The 26753-nt window shown below is 55.4% G+C and overlaps 3 protein-coding genes across 3 annotated transcripts in view; 2 read left to right on the plus strand and 1 right to left on the minus strand.

Annotated features, from left to right (window-relative positions):
• The window catches only part of DNAH17 (dynein axonemal heavy chain 17), a 35816-nt gene extending 28529 nt beyond the window's left edge, over nt 1-7287 (plus strand). The window contains exons 74-81 of the mRNA XM_042779849.1: nt 160-387; nt 874-1065; nt 1564-1743; nt 2062-2244; nt 2888-3070; nt 3246-3389; nt 3850-4075; nt 5550-7287. Coding sequence (XP_042635783.1) covers nt 160-387; nt 874-1065; nt 1564-1743; nt 2062-2244; nt 2888-3070; nt 3246-3389; nt 3850-4075; nt 5550-5797 — 1584 coding nt within the window. The 3' untranslated portion in view covers nt 5798-7287. The remainder of the gene's footprint in view (nt 1-159; nt 388-873; nt 1066-1563; nt 1744-2061; nt 2245-2887; nt 3071-3245; nt 3390-3849; nt 4076-5549) is intronic.
• PGS1 (phosphatidylglycerophosphate synthase 1) lies at nt 5643-20793 on the minus strand. Its single transcript, XM_033077071.2, has 10 exons — nt 20633-20793; nt 16887-17076; nt 16453-16530; nt 15474-15573; nt 14649-14838; nt 14143-14321; nt 12741-13274; nt 9423-9571; nt 7294-7436; nt 5643-5731 (listed from the first exon to the last, which is right to left on the minus strand). The coding sequence occupies exons 1-9, from the start codon at nt 20791-20793 to the stop codon at nt 7317-7319; spliced, it is 1701 nt and encodes a 566-aa protein (XP_032932962.1). The 3' UTR covers nt 5643-5731; nt 7294-7316.
• Nucleotides 20794-22068: 1275 nt separating this feature from the next.
• SOCS3 (suppressor of cytokine signaling 3) lies at nt 22069-24502 on the plus strand. The gene is made up of 2 exons (XM_033076790.1): nt 22069-22171; nt 22680-24502. Exon 2 carries the CDS (start codon nt 22747-22749, stop codon nt 23374-23376), a length of 630 nt encoding a protein of 209 aa, XP_032932681.1. The 5' UTR covers nt 22069-22171; nt 22680-22746; the 3' UTR covers nt 23377-24502.
• The last annotated feature ends 2251 nt before the right edge of the window (nt 24503-26753 follow it).

The raw sequence follows: 26753 nt of genomic DNA on the forward strand, positions 1-26753 counted from the left end.
CCAGTGTCTGGGCACACCGTGCACAGTCACCCTGCTGGCCATGGCAGTGCCCAGCCCAAGCACCCTCGTGCTGTTCTGCACCTTCCTCTGTAGAGCCACAGTAGGAATCGGGGTGTGGGGGGAGTGAGATTCCCAAGGTGCAGAGAGTTTGTTTTGCAGAACATCCATCTCGTGGCCCGGTGGCTGGACACGCTGGAGAAGCTGGTGGAGCACCACAGCGAGGACAGCCACCCCGAGTACCGACTGTTCATGAGCGCAGAGCCAGCCCCCAGCCCCGAGACGCACATCATCCCACAGGGGCTGCTGGACAACTCCATCAAGATCACCAGCGAGCCACCGACAGGCATGCGTGCCAACCTGCACGGAGCCCTGGACCTGTTCTCACAGGTACCCCCTGTGCCACCCCTGCCCGTCCCAGCTGCCTCCTCAGGGCATTCTGGTCAGCAGGTACCGCTCATCCCTTGCCCCAGCCCCACAGGCTGAGCACCTTGGGGTGTCACTGCTGCCAGGGACTGCACCTGGAGTGCCCAGAGTCCCCCTCTGGCAGGGGTTCAGGGGTAACCAGAGCTGCCCAAGCGTTTCCAACACAAGGCACTGCCAGGTTGCCAGTGCCTTTCCTGAGGCTGAACCTGGAGCTGCTGCAGCTTTGCCATGAACAAACTGCCTCAGCTGTCAGCAGGGCATTGGGGTGTGAACTCCTAACTCCTTCATAAACAAATGAGTACAAAAATTACCAACCAGCAAATCATTAAAATACAATTGTATGCTTTTTTTTTCTTAAGTAACACTCTCAGTTCTCTTTTGCCTATGAATGTTCTTCACTAGAGGGGCATCTGATAGCAGCTGCAGCCCAGCCTCACTATTCCTCTGCAGGAAACACTGGAGCAGTGCAGCAAAGACACAGAGTTCAGGTGCATCCTGTTTGCACTTTGCTACTTCCACGCAGCAGTGGCCGAGCGGCGCAGATTTGGGACCCAGGGCTGGAACAGGTCCTACCCCTTCAACAACGGCGACCTGACTGTCTCTGTGAACGTCCTGCAGAACTACCTGGAGGCCAACCCCAAGGTGAGCATAGCAGGGTGACTGCTCCTCAGCACACACTGCAATAGTGCAATAATTGGCCTTTCTCAGAACATGCACCAGTTTGCAGCACAAATGCCATCTCATGAAGAAATCCAGGGCCGGAGCGATTCCTCCCTTGCTCCCTGCACACCCAGGGGCAGGGGTTGAGTACTCAGCCTGGCTGAACGGGGTGGAAGTGCCTGCCCTGACCCATGCCTTGGTCATTGATGGGTGGTTAGCTTCTAAAAAGAATGCAGGTGCAGTGAGCAGAGCTGAAGTCTCACCTTTAGACCTGCCCTCACAGACGTGATCAGTGCTGGCTGGAAAAAAGATGGCTGTGTTCATACTGGGACAAGGAGAAATCTGTGGGTGATCCCAAGCCTCTGTGGGTCCAGGGAGTGTCACCTCCCTGCACAGGTCAATCCTGGAGCCATCAGTGTGGCTGCATGGGGAACTCCTGGGGAGCTGCTCAGGAGTCCCAGCCTGAGCCTCTCCCCGCAGGTTCCGTGGGATGACCTCCGGTACCTGTTTGGTGAGATCATGTACGGGGGGCACATCACTGACGACTGGGACCGCCGGCTGTGCCGCACCTACCTGAGCGAGTACGTGCAACCCGAGATGCTGGACGGGGAGGTGACCTTGGCTCCGGGCTTTATGATCCCACCCCGCATGGATTACGAGGTAAGAAACATTGCAATTCACTGCAGGAAACCCCTGCTCTTGGTAAATGTGCATAGTCCACGTTCCTCTCACCAACGGGAATGTAGGGAGAGTGTCAATCCCCTGGGAATGCACAAAATTGCTGCAAAAGTAATTCCTGTGGTTGAGATGGGAAGGAAAAAAACTTGGCTGAGACACAAACTAAAAAAGAGCTTTCGTGTGCACAGGCAGGTGCTGCAAAGGGCCCTGTGAGTGGTGATGGGTTTGTAAAGTTGCAGGGAACTTTCTGCTCCTTTGGTTGTACTTCCAAGTTAATGCTGTCCCTGACCCTGTGCCCAGGAGTACCACCAGTACATCGATGACAACCTTCCAGGGGAGAGCCCCCACCTGTACGGCCTGCACCCCAACGCAGAGATGGGTTTCCTGACTGTCACCTCAGACAGGCTCTTCCGCACCGTGCTGGAGCTGCAGCCCAAGGAATCCGAGGCTGCTGGAGGAACAGGCGCCTCCCGAGAGGAACAGGCAAGTCAAGTCCTGTCTCTTTATGGCAGAAATTAACTGATTTTCTTTAAGGTGGGGGTGGGGGGGAAACCTCTTAAGGGTGACAGTTGAGAGGCTGGAGAGGGGAGACATACAGTCCTGGAGACACCAGAGAGAGCAGGCCCCAGGGAAGGGGCAGCAGAGGGAGGTGGCTCCAGCCCAACCATGTGGTCATCAGCCTGGGGATGGTGGCACACATGGCACAGTGGCAGCCAGCAGCATGGTCAGGAACCTCACACCCTGGTGGTGCCAAGATGCACCACTGGCAACATGTGGAATGCATGGGGCAGATGGAGCTGGCTGAGGAACCTCCATTCCTGAGAGCAACTACTAAAAACAAAGATTTAAAATATATATTTTTTTTAAGTCTTCTTCTTAACTGCCTGGAGTTTACAACTGAATTTCACAGCCTCCATGGCCTCAGGTCTCTTACTTTGGCTGTCAAAAAAGAACTACAGCTTTTTAAGACCCAAGAGCAGCTAGTAACAGAATGGAGCATTAGTAACAGAGGAGGAGGTACAAAGAAACACCAGAGCAGAAAAACAAAAAATCTTACCAACTTAATTGAATGGAACCTGCAGCATTTTTGTCTGGGCAAGAGCAGTTTATGGCATTCTCATTTCAGGTGAAGGCAGTCCTGGATGAAATCCTTGGGCAGCTGCCGGAGCCATTCAACATGGAGGAGATGATGGGAAAGGCAAAGGAAAAAACCCCATACACGGTTGTAGCCCTCCAGGAATGCGAAAGGATGAACATCCTGACCAATGAGATCAGGCGCTCGCTGAAGGAGCTGGACCTGGGACTGCAGGTACACAGCAGGCAGCAGCCTGGATCATCTCCCAGCATTTCCAAAGCTCTCTCTGTCCTTGCTGCAGCTCTTGCCCATCGAGCTGTGCCAGGTGCAGCCCCAGCCTTCTGCTCCCCGAGCCCACGCGCAGCCCTGGGCTGCAGTGACACTGCCTGCGCTTTTCTCTTTCTCAAAGGGAGAGCTGACCATTACATCCGAGATGGAGGAGCTGGCAAATGCTCTCTTCTATGACAGTGTTCCAGAATCATGGACACGTTATGCCTATCCCTCCCTCCTCAGCCTGGCAAACTGGTATGCAGACCTGCTCATGCGGATCAGGGTAAGCAGAGTGTGTGTGACAGTCAGAGCTATCCCCAGGACTATTCCCACCGTGCACTGGTTTAGTGGTAACTGGTTTATTTCTCAGTATCAATTTAACCAGCCTGAAGTACCTGAAAAGGGCTGTTACTCCAGCAATGGGAGCACTAATCTGACCAGGGTTCCCATTACAGTACATCACTGTAGGTCAGCTCCCTCCCCCATTACAACTCTGGGTGTCCCATAAAAAAAACATTAATAAAACTTTGTTAAAAAATAGCAGCAGTATTTTCTGCACTATGAATTCAGGGTTTCAGCTTCGTTGCTGCAGGGGAATCTGCTGCTTATTCCTCCTACACCACCTCCAGCCAGTCCCCAAGCTGAAGCTTGGGTCACTCTCAGCAAAGCATCAGCTCTGCACAGTGTCCTGCAGCTCACAGCATCTCCTCCATCCCAAAGGACTCTGCTGGTTTATTTTCCAGGAACTGGAAGTCTGGTCAACAGATTTTGTGCTGCCTGCAACGGTGTGGCTGGCGGGATTCTTCAACCCCCAGTCCTTCCTCACAGCCATCATGCAGTCCACAGCCAGGAAAAAGCAGTGGCCCCTGGACAAGATGTGTCTGGCAGTGGAAGTGACCAAGAAAACCCGTGAGGAGATAACATTTCCCCCCAGAGAAGGCTCCTACGTGCACGGGCTGTTCATGGAAGGTAAAAACTGCATGTCTAAGATGTGACAGACATGGAGCAGGCCCAGCTCAGCCCTTCTCCCTGGTGCAGCCGAGCAGTGTCAGCACTTGCTGGCTGGGCTGCTCTGCCCACGCTGGTGGCAGCTCAGAGCAGGGAGCCCTGGGTCCATCTGGGTCCATCTGGGTCCACACGGGTCCAGGCTGAGCTGCCAGCTGAGGGCAGCACTGCCCGGATCACACAGCCTTTCCAAACCAGAAATCTGTGTTTTAGCAATTCAGGCTCCAGCTCATGAACCCCAGGGCTCCTGGGGCTACAGGGCTTTTTAGTCTTCAGAATACATGTCCCATTCTTAGTTGATGCTTGAGTAAGACAAACTGAGACAATTAAATCCATGATAATTACTGCTAATGAGAGGGAAGGAGTCAGTTCAGCAGAGCAGCTGAAGGGCCCACTTGGACAAAAGCAGAGAGCACAGGGGACAGCATGTGACAGATCCCACCACAGCCAGTCCACTTTGAACTCTGCAATTCCCATATAAAGCCGTGCTGAAGGGAGGGGTGGGGACAGAATTTATTCAGACATCCCACACACAGTAAGGCAAATGCAGTCCTGGATCACAGTGAGATGAGAACATCAGACCTAACCACCATGGAGCCACTCTACCCAACCCCGACCTCTGAACTGCCTGCCACCAGCAGCTCTGACACCCTGGGGAGCAGTCAGTGCCCTGGGAAGGTGTCAGTGCCCCAGGGAGCCATCAGTGCCCCAGGGAGCTGTCAGTGCCCTGGGGAGGTGTCAGTGCCCTGGGGAGGTGTCAGCAGTGCCCTGGGGAGGTGTCAGCAGTGCCCTGGGGAGCTGTCAGTGCCGCAGGAAGATGTCAGCAGTGTCCCATGGAGCCGTCAGTGTCCCAGGATGGTGTCAGCAGTGCCCCAGGAAGGTGTCAGCAGTGTCCCAGGGAGCTGTCAGTGTCCCAGGGAGCTGTCAGTGCCGCAGGAAGGTGTCAGCAGTGTCCCAGGGAGCTGTCAGTGTCCCAGGACGGTGTCAGCAGTGCCCCAGGAAGGTGTCAGTGCCCCAGGGAGTGTCAGCAGTGCCCCAGGGAGATGTCAGCAGTGTCGCAGGGAGCTGTCAGTGCCCCAGGGAGATGTCAGCAGAGCCCCAGGGAGCTGTCAGTGCCCCAGGGAGCTGTCAGTGCCCCAGGGAGCTGTCAGCAGTGCCCCAGGACGGTGTCAGCAGTGTCCCAGGGAGCTGTCAGTGCCCCAGGAAGGTGTCAGCAGTGTCCCAGGGAGCTGTCAATACCCCAGGGAGGTGTCAGCAGTGCCCCAGGGAGCTGTCAGTGCCCCAGGGAGCTGTCAATACCCCAGGGAGCTGTCAGTGCCCCAGGCAGGTGTCAGCAGTGCCCCAGGGAGGTGTCAGCAGTGCCCCAGGGAGCTGTCAGTGCCCCAGGGAGCTGTCAGTGCCCCAGGACGGTGTCAGCAGTGCCCCACATGCGTTGCAGGCGCGCGCTGGGACGTGGCCGCGGGCTCCATCGCGGACGCGCGGATGAAGGAGCTGACGCCCGAGATGCCCGTGATCCTGCTCAAAGCCATCCCCGTGGACCGCATGGACACCACCAACGTCTACGAATGTCCCGTCTACAAGACACGGATGCGAGGCCCCACCTACGTCTGGACCTTCAACCTGAAGACAAAAGAAAAAGCTGCCAAGTGGGTCCTGGCTGGGGTGGCTCTGCTCCTAGAGGCCTAGATTTAATAGCAATGGAAAACAGCAATATTTTTACTTGTAAAAACCTCCCAGTTGTGTAACTCAGTCTGTGTTTGTACCAAAGATGTTTTAGCAAAGTATCAATAAAACCAGTTCTGGAAGCACGGCCCTGTGGAGCCTGCTCTCGCAGCACATGGGGTTCTCTGGGCAGATACTGGTTTTCCACTGGTGGTTTCTGACGTGGAGCTGGTGGGGAGCCAGACCACCGTGGGAAGCCAGACAGAACAACTGCACACAAGTGCCTGAGTCCTCTCCCTCTTCTGGCTCTCGCTCTTCCCACAGCTCTGTGTGTGATGGCTCAGTGGGAACTGAGCAGAATTTCCTCACGCTCCTGCGTGTGTCTGGCTGGAGCAGATGGGACAAGAAAGGTGCAGATTTGGTCCAGTTCGCCCACACCAAACCTGCACAGCCCAGAGAAGGTCCAGCTGCAAACAGGTTCCTCACTGAAGTATGTTATTTCTATTTCTAGGGTACAGAACCTACTCAGCCCTTTCTTCACAACAATTTGTATCAGCAGTAACACACATTAAGGTGAGCAGATCTGCCAAGGCTGGTGCCTTTGGCATAAAACAATTCACCAAAATCCCACTCTGTGAAATATTTGAACAATTAGTTCTAAAAGACAGTTACCTCAAACTTCCCTCACAGCTCACAGTCAGACAAGCCCCAAGGGCAGGCACTGAGAGCAGCTCATTTCTTTATAGAGCAGCAGTATTTACAATCAGTCACAACTGAGTTTCACACTTACCATCAGCTTTTTTCAGGTGCCAGAAATCCTGTTTATGGCACTGCCAGAACAGAAGCTGTTGCTCACACCCTACCCTGTGCTCACACACCTTTTTACCTGGCTTTCAAACACCTCATTTGCAGGATGTTATGGTTCAAGGCTCTACTTGGAGCAAGTACTACCCCAAACCCACACCAGCACCAAAAGTCTTCTGCCCTTCCACAGCTCATGAAAGACACTTGTAAGATATGTGAATGTGAAGGAGCCAGGCAAACCCTGCTGAGGGGGAGGCCACAGTTAGGTCAGTACAGGGGATTTGGGAACATGCAGCACCCTGGGCACACGCACAGCAGGGCCAACAGCATGGCCTGTGCATGGCACAGCAGCAGGCAAGAGTCATGTCCTGAGCTGACAAGGGCTCGACTCATGGGCCAGAGAACCAGGAACCCCAGGACACCACAAAACAAAAAGCAAAACTAACTGCCCCTGTTAACCAACACTACAGGGGCAAAGCAAAGCCCTGACTGGATACAAAGACAAAAAAATTTAAATATTCCAACAATGCTTTCTATTGGTTGGTCAAGGTAACACAAACATAATCTCTCTCTGCAAAACTCTGAAAATCCCAGAGGAATCGAGAGGTGCCTGGTTTTCCTCACATCATCTGCATGTCCATCATCCTTCTTTCATGACAGAGCACTGCAGCTCTTCACTGCAGTCAGTGCAATATAATTCTCCATAACAAACTTACTCAAAGCAGCAATTTTTGTTCTTTCAAAAGAAATTCTTGATCAGAGGTGTCACCAGCTTCACCCACAGTTTCACATAACGATTTGGCTGCTCAAACGTTGATGTTGAGACCACACCTGAGCAGAGGTAAAGCTGCTCCTGCTCCTGAACAGGGAAAGAAACATCATCTCAGTAAATCCCAAGTGTTAAATTACATAATGGTCTTTCAGAGAAGCAGATTCTCAGATAAAGCTGACCAGGGATCTTTGCCACGAGTATGTACCATTTCTCCTCAAGAATTTGCGATTTAAACTCTAGAGACAACAAAGGTAGAGGGTTTTGCCTTTTTGTGCCTCACAGTTGCATGAGCTGAGCTTCAGTTTCAGAAAACTCCTCAAGGCCAGGCTGTAATTGCCAGAAAAGGAAACCTCACCCAAACCTCCTGGGACTGGCTTACGCGGCTCTCTGTAGCCAGGCGCCGCGTTTGCAGATGAATGTGCAGCCGTGATCTCACTGAATTACCAGAAACACTCGGGCCCCCACCATGCACCAAGTGCTGAGGGAGGAAATGAACCACCCTCCTGATAACACACAGCACGTGAGAGCAGCACTTGGGTCACAGGTAAGCAGGGTTTTGAGCACAAACAGTCGGGTTTCAGGATTTGTAGGCAAACGAGGAACAGAACAGCTCCTGGAAGTTTGTTCATCATTTTTTTTTATAAATGAAGCTGTCACAAACAGCAGAAAATACCTGCACTATTTAAATTCAGGGTGGAACAGGGAAACAGAAACCAAGCATTAGAAAGTTACAGCAAAAAGATGAACCAAGATATTAATTTGCCAATTCATTCTAATTTGAGGGCCCCCAAATGCTCCAAGAGCTACAGTCAGCCCTGCTGTGGGGATTCTGCCCCAAGACCATCCAACATGGTGAGATCTGAGCACTGCAGGCAAGGTCAGTTCCCTGAATCAATCTCAGTTCATTCACAGAAGCACCCAAAGACACCCAGACCACTCACATTTCTTCCCAAATCTCAGCACACATTTTTAAAATGGAACTGAACATTACATAGGCAAAGTGATTTCATGGCAGCATCCCAGGAATGGATTAAGTCTTCTAAAAAAGACCACAGAAAGTAAACACCCAGCCCATTTCAGAATCAGCTTCCAGCAATCGGGAATGGTTTAAAGCCCTTTGAATGAGATCACTGCAGCCCTGTGTGAGAAAATTCCTTTGTGTCACATTTCCATTGATTTTCCCCTTCCATTAGAAACAAGCAGAGGCAAGATATGAATTGAAATACTCAAGCAACTCTTCCAGTAATAGAATTGTTTTTGATTAGATACACTCTGACTCATCCCAGGGAAGAGCCCTGATGCAAGAGGGCAATTCCCATTGATCTTGCAGACAACTCTGCCTCACACAGTGCATTTCTGAGGTCTCCAAGTCGCACAGAGGCACCAAACTGATCTGCTTTTAAACAGAACGCTACAGGAGAAATTACTTGGGACAGTCAGTTCCAGCAGAAGATTCAGTAAAGACAGCTGGAGAATCAGGCAGGATTTGGAGCAGCAGCAGAACTGCTGAGCATTCCAAGCTGCCTAAAAAAAACAAAAACAGCACAGAAAAACCCTGGGACATTGAACGTCAAACCACTTACAGATGTTTGTGTCAAAATTACATAATGTCATATTATTATTCAAGATAAGGATTTTGTCATAGGGGTTCATGGGCAGCCCAGTCAGTCCAGAAACCCTCTTCCAATCCAAGCTCAGCCTTTCCAAGGGCCTGGCCTCATTACCCCAGAAGCCATCATGCCCTGGGCAATGCCCAAATGCTGCGGTTAAGGCTCAGAGGTGCAGCATGGTGAGCAGAGGAGCCAGCAGGGCCTCCAAGGCTGTGTGCACATCCAGCCCTGAGCACTCCGAGGTCACTGGGGACACACATTCCTTCCCGTTATGGCCTCATTTCCCAGCACTGGGTACTTGCAGCAGGCAGCTCATCAATAGTCCCTTCACTGACAGCTCCTCAGGACTCCCCATGCTCCAGCAGCTCTTGAGTTATTGTAGCTGGAGGTTTTTATTGCCACTGCGTCATCAGCACTCCCTGTGTGACCCAGAAGTACAACAGCCCCAGGATGTGCTGCTCACCTGATGCAGCTGCTGCTGCAAGGCTTTATTCTCTGTCACTATCGCAACCTGAGCTTCCAAGTCGCGATGGACTGATCGATATCCGAAATTTGGAGAGCCAATCAGGGTCAGGCAGGGCAGGTCGCTCCCTGCCAGGTACAGCCACAGGCCTGCAGGAAAAACAAGGAGAGAGGCAGCATGACAGCCAGGGAAACAGCCAGGGTGAGCTCACATGGTGCCTTCCCTCAGGGTGAATTAAATGCTTTAAACGTGGATTACAGAGTCTGTGCAGGACTGGGGAGCAGAGAGCAGGCCTGCAGGGCTGTGTGTGACTGGGGGTGCCCTAGCACAGCCCAAATCTGAGTGCTCTGACTGGGAGTGCAGCCCTGCAGGAACACACTGCCCCAAAACAACCCTACAGCAACTCCTGTCACTGCACTAGCTTTGCACACAGTGAATTCAGACATGCTGAGAGAAGACAAACAGGTTTTTAGTGAAGGAACCAACCCCAAAGCCCCAGGCAGACAGGCTAGGTCTGTCCAGCCCGCCCAGGGCCAGGGACCAACCCCCACCCCGGGACCACGACATGAAGAGGCTCTCCAGCTCTGGCAGGTGAATTCACATGCCACTGTGAACAGACACAGAAGAGAAGTGCAAATGATTTCACTCCCTCACTTCCAGAGGAGCCACCAGGGATGAGATCACTCTTGCCAGGGCACCTGGCCCCCCTGCCACCTACAGCACAGACAGCAGGCAGGACAAAGCCCAGGACAAGTTTTCAAGGGAAAGATGGAAACATCACATTATTCTCAAGCACACCACTGCAGCAGAGCAAGAAGGAACAGCCACAGGAGAGTCAGGATTGCTGCCAAGGAGAGGCTGTGTGGCCACTCTGCACAAATGGAGCCAGAAAGCCTTTGGTCTCCTCAGCAGAGCCCTGGGTGAGTCCCTGGTAGAGGCTTATCCCCATGGCTGGTCACACACAGACTGCAACAAAGAACCCGTAGCATAAAAACCACCTCAGCCTTAAAATAGCAGCAGGTTTCCCAACTCAGCCCCAGAGCAGTTCCAAGAATGCCTTGAGTAAGATGCTGCCGATTCACTGCCAGTTCCTGTAACCTCCTCCCCGCCCCCACAGCACAGCACAGAGCTGGCACTGCCCTAATGCCGTGGCACCGCCAGCCCCCGCGGGCAGGGCTGGGCAGCGCCCCACGGGCTCTGGGAGCCACAGCAAAGCATCCACATGGCACACAGTTTTGTCACCCTCTGCCACCAAACAGGACCCTGCCAGGGGCTGCCTGCTGTCTGACCAGCCAAGGGCTGGACTTCTGCCCAAGCAGTAGACATAAGGAACAGATTCCTTGCCTTCCCAAGTGTCCTGTGGCAGTCCCAAAGCCTTTACAGGTCTCTGGTTTCATGGCCATCTGGCAGGATCTGCTCCAACAGTGACTCACCTTCCAGCAAGGGGAAGTGCAGCTTTCCAGTGCCAGGCAATAGCAGGGGCAGGGTTTATCTCACAGCACACAGCCCCCTGCCCAGCACCCTGCCACCACAGCTTCCCTGGAAGGGACCCCAATCCCAGGGATGTGCCTGTGTCACCCCCAACACCACAGCCAGGAAAGTGGCAGGCAGGCTTTGGGATGTCACAGCAGGACAGCTGCTGGCAGTCCTGCTCACACTTGCATGGTGCTCAGGAGGGACATCCGTGGGAGCACCACCTGAGGTTGTGCATGCATACACAAACATTTTCAGGGGAGCAGGAGGGGCATGCAGCACAGCCCCAGAGTTTGGGGCATGTCAGCGAGATCCCATGGAGGACTAAAGGCTGTCCCATGTCTCATTCCAGAGAGGAAGCACCAATAGGCTCTATTTGGTGCTGGGAATCTCATGCCCTCAGGCAGGAGCTAGGCTCCATGTGCTCCTTTGCACACATGCCCTTCACATCTCCGGGGTTTCCTCCCTTCCCTCTCCTGTCCTTGTCCTCTCTGCCACACCATGTGACTCCTGCAGAAGGAAACGAGGTGAATCCAGCCTGTGCCAAGGGCAGAGCATGCCAGAGGAGGAGCTGCATGCTGATCCTGAGGGGGAATGGGAACAAGGCAGCAAATGCTCCCAGCTGTCCCTCCTGCCAGGCACAGGAGCTGCTGAGCCCTGCGTCCCTCTCCAAGCAAACACCACACAGCAGAGCCCAAAGCACTGTCCCACAAGGCCCAGCTGGCCCAAACAGGACCCATGGCCACCTGCACTTGGGGAGCTGGGAAAAGCAGCCCTTGTTTCTGGGTTCAGTTCATGCCAAACCACATGCCACTGGAATCTAGCAGTGCTCAACAAAGGCAGAACCTGGGAACCACAGATCAGTCAAGCATGTGCATCCTGGAAGACACAGGATAGCCCAGGCACAGGGACCTCCCTGGGGGGAGAGAAGGGTTTTCCCTGTACTCCAACTGCCTGGGGAGGGGCACCCTGAGATTTGCTTGTCATTTCAACACTAAGGCAGCCAGTAGCACCCAGGGACTTTCTACAGTCAAGAGAAGGCCAACTCTGCAGCTTTTCCTCCCCAGCAGCTCTGAGCACCCCTGAGAGAGGCAGGGAGATGGAGCCATTCCCACTAACAGCTCTCTTCAAAATAGGAACAGAGCCCCAGTGTTCCAATCAATCCAAACAATCCAGCTGGAGCACCCTGCTGAGCCTGTGGGAGCTGGGCAGTGTATCCAGCAGGAATCCAGGGTCTCCCAGAGAAGACCTTGAGGGTAGCATCCATTAACTCATATTAGTCCACATTCCTTCCTCAGCCCCCTGCCTTCTGGCTGCCCTGACTCCCGTAAGCACGCGCTGCACTCCTCACACTGCATCCCCTGAGAGCTGGGGACAGGAGTTGGTGCAAATCCCCCAACACTCACACTGTCCCCATACAGAGCTGCTGCTGGCAAGGCCCCAGGAGCAGCTCTCCTCAGGAACCTGCCCCAGATACCCCTGCAGGGTCGCCAGCAGAGTCAGCACTCCTGCCTGCTGAAATTAGCCCAAGGGATACAAGAAACTGCACCATAAATGCATCCAGATGCCTCCTTTCCTTCACATCACGTTTCTCACCCAGGCAGTGCCTCAGTGCCACCACAGAGACAGCTCTTACATTACCCCTGTGACTGTACCAAAGCAGAAATCCAAAGGCAAGGCATCCCCCAAGTGATCCAAACCCTCCAGGTTTACAAGCCAGTTGTTTGAATCTTGGAGGAGTGTTTTGAAGGTTAAGTTCAGCCTGGCACCCAGCCAGTCCCTTACTCCTTTCACAATCCAAATGCACACCTCTCAACAAGAGCCCTTGGCGTAAGGGCATCTTACCTTTGGCATGGAACGTCCACCCAGCACGGGAGTACTCCTGCAGCTGCACCCTCTCCTGCTGCTGCAGGTAGCAGACCTCACTGTAAAACTGATGCTCAATGTAAACATAGGCAGCAGGGATGGCCCCTGCCACCCCTTTGGCACCAAAAAACCCATTGACCTCCGGCGAGGCCAGGAGGATCCGGTACTCAGCCCTTGTGCCCAGGATGAGGTCCATGTAGGCCTGTGTCAGGTTGAAGTAGCCAGTGGTGAGGTAAACCCTGGCGTCCCGCTCAGCCTCTGTCAGCAGTGTCTCTGTGACCATCTCGTCTATTTGAATCCCAAAGGGTTTCATTTGGATTAAGGGATAGATCCAGGTGTCAGGCTCTGGTTTCAGATCCCCAGATGCTTGAGGGCCTTGCTGGGATAAGAGGGAGCTGCCTGGCTGGCTGCTGTGGAAAGTCTTTGCATGAAGGCGCTCCTGCCGCGAGCGGGCAGAGTTGATGACCTCCATGACCCTTCGGTTGGCAATCTCACAGTAAGCCACTTTGTCTCCTGCGGGAAAAGTCAGAGAGGTGATGACTGAGGTGTACAGGCACAGAGCTACGTGTCACCTATCACACACCAGGAAAAGCTACTAACAGGACATGGACACAGGAACAAATATGAGCTGCCAACACAGAGTGCACACAGCTCTCTGTCTCAAGGCCCAAACCAGCTGTTTCAAGGTCGGCAGAGCTATGTTACAGAAGAGAAATGTTCAGCAACCGGCAGCAGCCTGAACAATCCTCTGAGAGAGGAAAGGACGATGACAAGGCTACACTGACAATCAAGAATGAGCTGGAACACACAAGTAAACTTCCACCCCCAGCCTGAACTTACATCACCCAGCAGTGCAAGGCCAGGACAAAAACTGATGACGCAATCAGCCTGGCACATCACTGCCCTTCTCTGCGCAATTTTACACTTGTTCCCAGTCTTCCTGAACTGATTCCCATTTGATTCCCAGAACAAACTCTACTACAAGAGATTAATTATCAACAGTAGCAGCACATTCATAAACCCTTCAGAACATGCACACCAAGCAGCTGCTAATATCAGAAAAACTTCTCAAAGGATTGAAGTTCTTGTTTAAGGCCAAAAGCAGCACATTTATGAGGCAGCACTGAGACGGCTGCAGAGTTACTTCCAGCCTCTGCATGCCCTGCCAAATTAGCCTGTGACAGCCACTGTGCTGGGAAAACTTCAACAGACCCAGTCCTGAAACTCAAGCAATCTTGATTTTAATACTGGATGGCACAAAACAGACACCCCACAGCCTGAACAATGGTCAGACACCCAGTCTAAGTCATCCTTAAACCCTGGGTGCCACTCCTCTCCTCTGGATCTCATCACCCAACCAGGTGAGACAACTCCCTCCTACCCTGGTATGGGTGTACCATTCCTTCCATCATCTGGACTGTATCATCCTGCTGTAGCTGCAGGGACACGTCTCCAATGGCATCCACAAGCTCCGTGAAGAAGTCCGCGATCTCGGGAGAGTCCCGCAGCAGGACATAGCGGTCCTGACGATTGGTGAAGTACAGATCACTCAGGTTTGCACTGAAGGGAAAGGGAAGAGATGGGTTCAGAGCACGGGCACAAGATTCTCAGCCTCCCAGCCCAGGCTACAGGCCTCACTCTGGGATAGCTGCACTACAGCATAAATTGGCACCTTCCTTCAGAATCTCGAAATATTTTTCCTTTTAACAAAGATTTGTTTTCATCTGAGAATCTCATGTGCAGGAACTGTGGTTGCTCTCCCATCTCAGAAGAGCATTGATAGGATCATGATGGAGTCCAGATGTTCAGACAAGTCTGGCAGTACAGCCACCCTGCCCAGAGCCCAGCCAAAGGAAGCACACCAAGGCTTGGCACAGCAGGACTCACCCGCTCAGGATCACATTGTCATCAAAGAGATAGACCTTGATGTGCTGCAGCCCAATGGTCTCGTTGAAACGCTCTGGAATCAGCAGCCGGAGGAGCCCACGCAGGTTTGGGGTGTGGAACAGGGACACGCGGACTTGATCAGGAAATCGCTGCAGCAACGGGATCAGCATTGTTCGAGAGTTCTTCCTGCCTGGGACAGAAAGCGAGTTTCACACAAAGATCAGGCAGACAGCACACATCATGACACAGCTCTTCAGCTGGTTACATGGTCAGCACCCCTCCCATCCACTGCCACTTCACATGTTCTCCATCTTTCTTTGTTTTTTTTTAAATCACTTTCATTTGCACTATGTCAATATGGAAACTGACATCCAGATTCAGTCACAGGGCAGGTCTGACACTTTCAAAGCTTCTCAACCAAGCCTCACCAGCACTGGTAACACATCTACAGGAGTCAGTGCAGATGACCACAGGCTCCTGATTTAGTGCTGCTGCTTCCAACAATTCCCATTCTCCTTTCAAAAACATAAGTGAGCATGATGGGTGAGGGCAAATGCACTAACAAATGAACCAATCAAGACTACACAAGTTGCACAGAGTAGTTTGGCCCTTCTTCCTCCTACCACCTATTTTTGGAAGAAAAGCTGCTCAGTTTGAAGATTTTCTGTGAACATGCAGTTCTGGAATACAAAAGGCCAATCCTGATAGGTACATGCTTTAAGCAAGTCGGTCCAATTGGCCAAGTTACCCTCCCTGAAAAGAACTGTCTCTCTAGCCTAACAGTAAAATCAGGCTCTGAAAAAAGCAATGAGCAGCAATTCCTACCCCGGGAACCCCTGGTGTAGTCGAGCAGAATGGAAACTCTGAGGTCAGGTGAGCCTTTTGCTTGCAGTGATTTCTCCAGTGTTTCTTCTAAGCAATACACCTGCAAAGAGAGTTCTCTCCTCATTACAAAAGCAAATACACTTTCCAAGGGAAGTGCTCAGCAGCAGGAGACTGTGGCCAAGACAGCTCCCACACCCTGGTGTGAGTCCTTGCTCCTTGTGCCAAGCACAGCCAGTTCAGCCTTTGTGCCTGCCAGCCTGGCAGCCTCCACCAGCCTAAAGCCACAGATCAAAGAGCCTCAGTTTCACATCTCCACATTCTTCAGGTCTCACAAGAGCCATTAATGTTAGCAGAAAAATATCACTCCCAAATCACAGACTTGCATCACCAAAGACAAACATTGGTAGGAATTCACTGCAGTTTTATTCTTTAACTACAAGGCTGTTTGTCACATGCAAATTTAAATCTTATGTGGAAGCCCAGACAATGCTGGGCACAGATCCTATGCAGGCTCCATCCACCCTTACCCTGCCAGGGCATTTGCTTCCTAACATCAGAACCCAGCCAAGGCCAGGCTTCTTCCTAAAGCCTTTGGGCAAAAATGCTTTGGTTTCCAGAGGAAAGAAGAAGAAAAAAGGCAAATACCATGAAGCAAAGGTGACCTTGGTGGAATACCAGTCCTTCCTCTGTGTCCTGCACCTGGAGCAGCATCAAACACAGCACTACACCCCTACAGCTCAAACACCATTCAAGAAAAACGCCAGGGAAAACAGATTCCCATGAAATGCGTTTCACAAAGCCGCCTGAGCACTCTGAACACCAAGCCAGTCCCTTCTGACAGGTCCAGGCCAACTATCCCCTGAAGAAGTGCAGCAGTTCCATGGCTCTGTACCAGACCTAAACCAGGAGTGACGTGTGCCTCCCTTCCACCCCTTCCCTGCCTTCCCTTCCTGGCCTCCCCAAACCCTTCCACACTCACCAGCTCCTGCTCAAGGAGTCCTGTTCCCAGGTACAGTGAGGCCATCACCACCCGCTGCTTGGCTGCTTTTATCTGCACCTGGGAGCAGCAAAACACAAGTTCAATTTCACAAGGGTGTCTGGTCCTGAGAAGCCACCAGGAAGGGCTGGCAGTGCTGCACTCCCCTGGGAGGATCCTTCAGCACAGCTCTGCACTGGCTCCTGGCTTTGAGGGAGGAAAGGGGAACACATGGAGAGTGGCTACATGAAACACACAGAGCTCTGCAGAGCCATCACTGCAGGTAAAACTCAAGGAAGAAACTGGAGCTTTCTGGGAAACTGCAGAACACACCCCCTGCAGCTAAACCTATTCCATACAAGAGCAGTTACCAGGCAGCAGCTGCAAAACTGGGATTGTATCAAAACCATTCCCACAACTTGGAGCCCACATCTTACCTTCAGGAGTTCATAGAATTCCGCCGGGGACGAAAGCACCTTGACATGTGAGCTGGAGATCCCGAACTCTGGGACCAGATTCCTGATCCACTGGAACCTGTGTGCTCCCTCTGGACAGAGGGAACATGGTGGAGCTGTGATCACTGGAACAGGAGGAGTGAGTAGTGGTGCTAGAAGGAGCCATGATGATCTGTGCAAAGAAAGATGGAGAAATTCTTTATAATGAAACCTTTGCTTCCCAGAAAGACTCCAAGCAGGTAAAGGGAGAGCTGCAGCCAGGGCCAATACATGGCAGGGACCCACGATGGCCAGAATGCCTTTCCCTTTCCATAATCTGATCTGGATCACCAAAACCAAATGCAGAAACAGAGAAACACAGGCAAAATGTGGGAGAACAGATCTGAACATCACCAGCTCTTTCCCTGAGCTGGCACAGAGATGAGGGGAAACAACTCCTTCATCAGGACAGCAAGGGAGGGGAAGGAGGCCAGGAGCTGCAGAAGACGAGAGTGGACATTCAGGTGTCTGGCAGTGCTGTGATGGTACCACCTGTACCTGTAACCAGCCACTTCTGAATTATCTCCACCTCACACACATCACCTTGGCTGTGGCCAACACTCCCTCCATGTCCAGCTTTGTTCTCAGCTGGCCCGAAGCCTCTCACATTTCAGTTTAAAGATCACACTGCTTTAAAGAGAAAAAAATGCCTCCATTCCTCAATCTTATCCAAAAACAGATCTACAGCACACAAGGTGGCCAAGTGCAAGCCCCAGCAAAGGCAGAGCTGTCACACCCCAAGAATTACCCACAAAAGGGGCGACCATGTCCCAGCAGGAATGAGCCAAGAGCCACAACAGGGATTCATGCCTTTCCAGCAATGCCACTGGCATTCCACAGAACTACAAGAGAGGGTCACAACTTCCCCTGCAAACCTCACAAAAACTGTGAGGAAAACGTCAGGAAACTCATTCCTCATAAAGAAATTTCAGAACAAATTTAATTTCTTTGAAGTCAGTTTGGGAAGAAACCCGATTACTGCCAGCATCACGCAGTGGGTGACAGGAAGCAAGCAGCAACTTCTCCTCTCAGAGGTTTCACACATGCAAATTCATCCAGTCATAGAATTACCCCCGGCAGGAGTCTGCTCGCATGACAAAACCACATTTCAACACAATTAGCAGCAGCAGCTCCCATGAGATCCAGGAATCCATGAGCAAGGGACTGAACTGCATCCCTGAACATGACAGGAACTGTTCCAGTCTGCAAACCCCATTCAGGGGAGCCAGGTTTCCCAGGATGGAACTGAGGTGGCTGATCCTACCCTCAGGACCACCAGGTCCTGGGGCCAGCGGGCAGCCACTGTCCTGTGGCCCATCCTGATGATTCCACCATCACCAAGAGGAAACTTGATCACAGCCTTTACCAGAATTTGTTACGAGGAACTTTGGGCTTTTACCACAGTCCAGAGCCCAAATGAATAGAGATTCCAGGAAGATGATTTCACTCATCTGGTTCATGATACAACACTGGATCTTCACAAGGTTTCCAAACATCCTTACAAGGAAACCAGTTAATAGTGGTGTTTCCTGGAAAATCCAGGAGTTTGTCACTGACTATTCACGAACACCGAAATCTGAGTCAGTCGGTGCAGGAATTCCTGGGATGGTGGGTTTAGGAGATTATGTGGACTGGGCTCAGCCTGAATACTCAGAAGTGACAGAGATACCAGCACAGACTGCTAAAAACAATGCAAATATCCCCTAAAAGGTGCAGAAAAAATTAAAGCAGAACAGGAACACAAGAAATGTCACTTTTCAGGCACATTCTCATAAGTCTCTACAGAACATAACCTTCATACATCTTTGCTCAGCTCAAGCCTCACAGGCCAGACATGGAGAGCAGATTCCCACTGTTCCATCTTTGCAAGGGAGCATGGCACACAGAGCTACAGGAATTCACACCAGATCCAAAAACACAAGGTTCTAAAACCCACCAAATCTCAGCCCACAGAGCAGTGTCACAGCTGGGCTCTAACCCAGCCCCGCAGGTCACAAACATCCTCTGGAATTATTCCCGGGGAGGAAGCAGCGGCAAATTTTATGTATTTTACAATAACAATCAACAGAGATGAATACTGTCCTCATTATCTCATTGGCCAGCCCAATTACACTTCCAGAAGCCAGAGCAGTGGCCAAGCAGACACTTTCCAGAAACATGATTCCCAGAAAGCCATTTTCTAGCAAGGACTGTTGGAATTGTGAGTCCCAGTGCACCTGCCTGGAGCCAGGGCAGCTCCAAGGGCAGCTCTGAAGGCCGCAGGCAGCAATGGGTCGAGCTTGGAGCATCCAGGCTCTGACTGGAACATCTGGAGGAGCATCAACCTGCAGCACCAGTACTATTTGTTTTGATTCAGATTAATTCTGCACAGGTCAATTTATCCCCACTAATTGCATCCTCCAAATTTTTCACTCCCAAAGTAATTCACCGTGTGTCAACATCGTTTGATCTTTCAACCGAATGTTTAAATTTACACCTTATTTAGTGTTGAGAACCTATGGATTTTAGAATTATCAAATAAATCCGTATTGTGCTCCAGCCACAGAGCCATTGGCACAGCAACTGGCTCCCAGAGCAGCAGCTTCTACCCACCAGTGACTGACATCAGCTCAGTGATTATCCAAGTACCACCAATCCTTGCAGCCACGCAGACACAACTACCAGAAACCATGTAACATTATGAAGAAATCATCAAAATTCCACACTATGACAAACCAGGTTTCAGAGGAACAGAAAACGAACGAGGGGGGAGCCCTTTCCACATACTTCGCATCACTGAGTTAACCAGAAAGAGAAAAAGGAATCAAAAGGAACCACCTCAGACCCCTTCTGAATAAAAAGTTGACCCTAAATAGAAACAACGGATTTTTCGGGGTGTGTTCTATTTTTAAAATGCAGCTTAGTACAGAAACTCACAATGGAGTCGAAACTCTTATTCACTGTAAAACCTCATCGTGACAGCCAGAGGTGAAGTGAAACTGCGGGGCACAGCGCTGTCCTTTCACTCACACACACATCACCACACGGGGGGATCTACAGGGCTGCTCTTGGAACTCAGTGACTGTTCTCCAGGGCTCAGCCTAATTTATCTGCCCCAAAAACACTGATGAGATCAAAAGAAAAGCGTGGAAAGCATTTCCTTGGTGTGAACAAGAACACAGAGCAGACTGAGGACGCTGCAGGAGCGCAGTGCCAGCCGCTGGCCGGTCACAGCGTGCCCGGATCCTCAGGGCTCTGCCGGGCACGGAGGGCACTGGCGCCTGCTGCAGCCCCATCCTGCGGGGGATCCGGCCCGGGCGGGCTGTGCCGAACACCCAAACCCGGCCTGAGGGCTCAGCTGCACTCCTGACAGCCGAGGGGCCTGGCCCTGGGGAAAAAGAGGTGTCGGCCAGTGCCTGGGGACAGTGCGAGGCAAGGAAATGGGAAGGGAAGGGGAAATAACGCTCGGCTGCTGTTCTGAGGGCCATGGACAGAGGGGCGAGCTCAGGGGGTCTGCGAGCGCAGAGCCGAACCCCACTCCGACCCCAGTACCGGGCCGCCCCTTTACCCCTACGCAGCTTTTCCAAGGGGCTGGGCCGTGCCGGAAAGGGGAAGCGGCGAGTGGGGGATGCACCGAGTGCGGGGGCGGCCGAGGGCTCCCGCTGCCGCCCAGCCCCGGGCGAGCCGGCGGGGTCCCGGCCGGTCCTTACCTGCGGGCGCCGCGGTCGCGGCCGCGGGAGAGGCGGTCGGAGAGGCGGCCGAGCAGCGCGGCCAGGCCGAGGCGGCCCCGCGGCAGCCAGGCCGAGAGCCGCCGCCACAGCGCCGCGCCGCCCGCCGCCATCGCCCGCGCCTTCCGCTTCCGCGCTGCCATGGCGACCCCGCCTTCCGCTTCCGCTTCCGCCCCGCCCGGCCCGGCCCGGCCCGGCCCGGCCCGGCCGCCGCTCCCGCTGTCCCGCCCGGCCTGCGAGCGCGGGGCCCGCGGAGGGCCGGGCAGGGCCGGGAGGAGCTCAGGAAGGGCTCGTTGTCCGGCAGGGCCGGGCCGGGGCTCCGCCGGTCCCGCACACGTGGGACGGGCTCACTGGGAGCCAGACCGCCTGCCCGGCAATGTCACCCCCACCCCGTGTCTCTTGTCCCCACGGGGCAGTCCCGGCGAGGCTGAACCGCTCCGAACGGGCGTACACGGCTCTTGCCCGCGGCGGGACCGGCGTTCTCCGCCCCGCCGGGCGGGGAGGAGGCCGGGCACCGCGGGTCCCCCCGCCAGTCCCGGTACGGGGAGCCCCGGAGCCGCGTGGTGCCCGTCCCGTCCCTCCCCCGCCGTCCCTGCCCGCCCCGGCAGCGCTCCGGGCTCGTTTGCATTTCAGAGCAGCCGGTTCGCCCGCGCCGATTCCCAGAACTGCCGCACTGGGTTGGTCTCTGCCGGGCAGCGGCCGCTCCTCCGGGGCAAATTAAATTGTTTAAAATAAACCTACGGACAGAGCTTGGGTTGTGTGCGAGCTCGGAACCGACAACTGCCAAACGGATGGGGAGGGGAGCTCCGGCGCCGCTCGTCCCGCCGGACACCGTCCCCACCGGGGCTCCAGCTGAGCACCCGCGGAGGGGCAGAGGGTGAGGAGCCCCCTCGGACACAGCCCCGGGCAGGGGGCCACGGCCCCGCAGAGCGGCCAAACACCACCGCCCGGAGCGCCCCGGGGCTCCACAGCCACCGCCCCCGAAGGGGGGCTCGGAGCCGGGAGCCCCCCACAGCCCCGGGTGCGGATTCCCCCTTGTCTCCAGCCCCGAGGCTGGCGGCAGCCCTGCCCGTTGGGCTGGACATGAGGCTGGGAATGCGGGACCGGCAGCCCCCGCTCCGGTGTACCCCAACCAGCCCGAGCCCCCGGTCAGGGCGGGCCCGGCCCGGCTGTCCCGGCACAGGCGGGGCGCGGAGAAGGCCCCGGGGGGGCGGCCCGGGGCTCTCCGTTTCTCCGCAGGCCGAGGGGCGGGGGCAGCCCTGCCCAGAATGGGCTGTCGGGCCGGAGCGGGAAGGGCTGGGGCCAGGCCGGGGGCCCGGGGCTGGCGGGGCGCCGGGGGCCGGGCCGGGCCGGGCCGGGCGGGGCGCGGGCGGTGCCGCCGCGTTACAAGAAGCCGCGCAGTTCCAGGAACCCGAGGGCGGGCGCTGCGCCTGCTATAAGAGACCGCCCCGGGCCGCCTCGGCAGCTCCGCCACCGCGCACCGAACCCGCTCCGCCGCCAGGACCGGCTCCCGCGACACAGGTACGGCAGCGGGACGGAGTGCCGGAGAGCACGGGGGAACAGCCGGGGGTGCCGGCACCTTTGGGGGGCGATCGCCGAGGAGCGGGGGTGCCGGTGCTGCCCGGGGAAGGGGATCGCCGGGGATGTTGGTGCCTCGGCGGGGCGATAAGCGGTGTCCCGGGGTAACGGTGTGCCCCTGGGCGTGGGAAAGCAGGAGAGCATCAAAAGCGGAGCTCCTGGAGAGGGGACAGAGCGGGAGGCAGCAGGTGTGCCCTGCTCCCGGGGAGAGAGAGCTGGGGACGCGGTGCCGGTGCCACGGGAGGACGGTACCGGGAACGGGGGCTGCCGGTTCCCCGGGAAGAGAGAGCTGGGCAGAGGGGACTGCCGGTTTTTCCGGGAAATGAGAGCTGGGGAAGGGGATTGCCGGGAGCGCTGTTGCTGCGGGAGGATAACAGCGAGGGGCCGGGGGTTCCCGGGAAGGGAGAGCCGGGGAGCGGAGTGCCGGTGCTCAGCACTCTCTCTGCCGCAGGTGATGGTGTAGCAGCGGCTGCTGCTGGCAGCAGCATCCAGAGCACACGAAGCTGGCTCCCTGCGCCATGGTCACCCACAGCAAGTTCCCCGCCGCCGGGATGAGCCGCCCCCTCGACACCAGCCTGCGCCTCAAGACATTCAGCTCCAAGAGCGAATACCAGCTGGTGGTGAACACCGTACGAAAGCTGCAGGAGAGCGGCTTCTACTGGAGCACGGTGACAGGTGGCGAGGCCAACCTGCTGCTGAGCACCGAGCCGGCTGGCACCTTCCTCATCAGGGACAGCTCGGACCAGAGGCACTTCTTCACCCTCAGCGTCAAGACGGAGTCGGGCACCAAGAACCTGCGCATCCAGTGCGAGGGCGGCAGCTTCTCCCTGCAGAGTGATCCCCACAGCAGCCAGCCCGTGCCCCGCTTTGACTGCGTGCTCAAGCTGGTCCATCACTACATGCCACCCACACCCTGCGCCGTGCCTGAGCAGCCTGGGGGGGCCCTGCACCCCAAGCGCACCTACTACATCTACTCGGGCGGCGAGAAGATCCCGCTGGTGCTGAGCCGCCCGCTCTCCTCTAGCGTCTCCACCCTGCAGCACCTCTGCCGCAAGACTGTCAACGGGCACCTGGACTCCTATGAGAAGGTGACTCAGCTGCCGGCCCCCATCAAGGAGTTCCTGGACCAGTACGATGCCCCTCTCTAAGGGGCCAGCGGAGCAAGGTCACATGCTACAAGCACAAGAACAGGGGACAGGCACAATGCCCCACCAGCACAGGAGCTGGCAGGGCATGCCGACCCTCTCCATCCAGGAAGGAGAGAGGAGGAACTGGGGCAAGCTGCCGTGGGCTCAGGGCTGTGGCCAGCATAGCTGGGCACCCTTGGTGCTGGGGGGACTCCTCAAGCAAGTGTGACACCTCCTCTCCGTGGGGAAGGAGATGGCTCCGACCAGACTGTGGATGTTACAGAGAACCCACTGGCAAAGCCCCCGTGGGCTTGCGCAGCCAGGACAGCTCCCACAGCACGGGGGAATGTGTGCCCCACCAGCCCCATCCTGGGGGTGTCTTGGCCAGAGCCCCTTCCACCCTCAGAAACGGAAAGCACTGGAGCCCAGGAGTGCCTGATCACTTTTCCTCAGTTTTAAGGGGAAGGTGTTTTTTGCCCATACCGTACCTCTTGCTGCCTCCTTGTGGGTGAAAGCTCCTTTCACACCAAGCCCCAGACTAAGAGGTCGATGCCTTTGCCCCGCGTTGCCATTTTCCAGGGGACTAAGCCTTAACAGCCTCCGTGCCCCGCGGCCGGGGTGAGCGCACGCCAGCTGGTGACCCTGCGCGATGAGGTCCTGCTGATGTGCTGTGAAGCTGTGCAGGGAAAGCTGCCGAGTCCCACACAACCACCTCTGCAAGGACCACCCGAGGGTGCTGGGCCCTTCCTCCCTGCAGTCACACCCCAGCTGTGCCCGGCCATCCCACAGACTCCAGCTGTGCCTCCGTAGGGCACCGTTCCCGCAGGAGCGCAGCAGGACGATCCCCTGGAGTGTGTCATCTCGTGAGTGCTTTTCTGCGTCCGCCCAGAGAAGTGGTTGGGTTTTCTGGCTTTTTTTAATTTTTATTCTTATTTTTTTAACCGAAGGGATGTTTACAGGCCAACGTGAATCACTGTCTTTTATAAAGATTCCATCTTCACCTCCAGCCTTGAGGGCTGAGCAAAACAATGCTTGAAAATTCAACCAAAACCAAACTCAGATGAAACTTTGCACATATTTATATTTATATTCAGAAAGAAAACGTTTCCATAATTTATAATAAAGAGCACTATTTTTTAATGAAAAACATCAGATCTGGTTTGATTTCTCTCTTGCACCCCTGAGGCTGCTTGGCCCCGGCACAATGCTGGGATGTGTTTACACCACGTAAGCGCCGTTTCCTGGAGCCGCTGTCCATGCCGGGTGATGCCGCCGTGGTGACTCAGCCCGGCTGCACAAACTCTGCCCCACACTCAGGTATGTCTGAGCCCTGCGTGCTCCGCCAGCCAAGACCACGAGGACAGAATCTGCTCCCAGCTCACGCACACGGTGCTACCCCAGGACAGCAGACATGGCCCTGGGCACAGGAGGGGCCAGGCTGGTGGCCACGGCTGGCCAGTGGCACGGCTCCAGTGCCGTGCTCGTGAAGGGCAGAGCGAGTCCTGCCTTCCCCAGCCCTGTTTTGGCACTGCCAAGGTGAGGAGCTGCAGGAGCAGGGCACTGAGAGGCACGAGTAGGAAAGGGTCTCCAGGTACCCCCTCTGGGAGGGTGGTGGGCTTGGGGTAGGGGGTGCTCACCCCCACAGCACAGAGAGAAAAGCTCTGTCCTGTGCAGAACCCTAGCCAGGCACAGATGCCCGAGGGAGAGGAGAGGATTCAATTCTCTCCTGGGGATGTCCTTGCCCACAGAAGCTCCTGATCCCTGCTACTAGGGGCATGAAGTAGGCACGGGGATAAACCCACAGCTCCGTCAGGCTGGTGTGCACTGCAGTGCCTGGCTGAAGAGCTGAATCCAGGGGTGTGGGTGATCCCCTGGGAACAGGTCAGCCCCCCAGAACTCCCCCAGAGCCCCTGTCTCTGAAGAGCAGGCTGTGCCCAGGCCCCATTCTGCATTCCCACACTGTAGGCATTGTGCCTGGCATCATAAGCAGTGCTCCCGCCTCCCCAGGAAAACTCCAGCTGCTAGGAAAAGGATTTCCTTAGGAATCAGCCTGGACCAGAGGGATGGTGAGCATGCCTGCCCAGGCTGCGGGCATGGCACAGTCCCAGGGACTATTCTGGGGCCGCGACGCGGGGCCGTGGCACGTGTGCTGCCAGGAAGCGCCATGGCCTGCCCAGGCACCCGCTGCAGCTATGCAAGGAATGTCCACGCGCACGGGTGGCCGCCTGCCAGGCCTGCCGAGGCACATCCCTGAGTTTAGGGCTCCCAGCAGCACCGGTGACTCCCGGCCCCATGCCAGCAGTGGGGTGGGAACAGTGGGGCCAGCACAGCAGCCCCCAGCTGGCAGGAGCATCACCGCTCCCCCGGACAGGATGAGGGATCGGGGGATGAAAACAGGGCCCTGGGGGTTTGTGAGCACACCCAGCCCTCCTGGCAGAGCGAGGGGTTCCCAGCACCCCACGGTGGGGCAGGGTGGGAGGCTGTCCCCAGGGATGGCAGCTGGGCTGCCCACAGTGACCCTGCCCGAGTCCCCCAGCCAGACCCCAGCCTTCCCATCTCTGTGGGAACAGCCCCAGCTTCTTCACTTCCCAGAAGGGCCCTGGCATTGCCGACCAAGGGCCTCTTCCCTCGCCGTGCTGCAACCCGCGGCTGAATCAAGAATCCGGGAAGCTCCGCCAGCTCCACGGGTTTCTTGGAATAACGCCAAGCTCGCGGCAGCAGTGACGCGGCGGCCGGTGGGCAAATCCCTGCTGAAGGTTTCACAAACCTCTGCTCCAGAGCAGCTGAGCGGACTTGGCCCTGCATTTCGTAAGCAGTCTATCAGGCATGTCTCACAGCCAGTTCCCCTCTGCCCTTCACCAGGGCTGGGGCAGCTGCGCTCCCCGAGAGGGTTCCTGGATGGGGAAGTTGTTATCAGGGTGATCAGACCCTGTCACCGTGCGATGGGGCCAGGAGCCAGACAGGAATTTGCACAGGGCTCCAGAAGCAGGGCTGGGACACTGGGGTCCTGCAGCTTGGCTGGGCACCAAGCAGCACCAGCAGATCCCAGTACAGCTGTAAATGCCTGCTCCTGGTGCCATCAGCCCCTCCATGCTGTGATGGTGGCAGGGTGAGAGCCTGACAAGGTGCTGGGCACAGCAGAGCGGTCAGCAGGGACAGGCTGTTGCCCCACACCCCCTGCAACCCCCATCCTGCCTCAGCCTGGCCTCGCCACGGGGTGCGGGGCAGCCACCAGTGCTTCCCATCACACTGCTGCTCCTTACTGGCACAAGAAGGAAGTGTCCGCCGGGATGGTGAACCCGAGCCCTGTGGGGTCAGGGGTGCAGGAAACCCGCTCTGGTGTGTACCAGCCTCTGCAGAGCCAAAACAGGAAACCACCGCAGCCGGAGATTGCTGCG

Source organism: Catharus ustulatus, chromosome 20 (assembly GCF_009819885.2).
Source record: "Catharus ustulatus isolate bCatUst1 chromosome 20, bCatUst1.pri.v2, whole genome shotgun sequence".
Taxonomy (NCBI): domain Eukaryota; kingdom Metazoa; phylum Chordata; class Aves; order Passeriformes; family Turdidae; genus Catharus; species Catharus ustulatus.

Coding starts and splice junctions, on each gene's coding strand:
- PGS1 (XM_033077071.2), bottom strand. CDS start 20,793: ATGGCAGCGCGGAAGCGGAAGGCGCGGGCGATGGCGGCGGGCGGCGCG. Junction 16,531..16,886: donor AATTCTATGAACTCCTGAAG/GTAAGATGTGGG, acceptor TGCTGCTCCCAG/GTGCAGATAAAAGCAGCCAA. Junction 15,574..16,452: donor GACTCCTTGAGCAGGAGCTG/GTGAGTGTGGAA, acceptor CTCTCTTTGCAG/GTGTATTGCTTAGAAGAAAC.
- SOCS3 (XM_033076790.1), top strand. CDS start 22,747: ATGGTCACCCACAGCAAGTTCCCCGCCGCCGGGATGAGCCGCCCCCTC.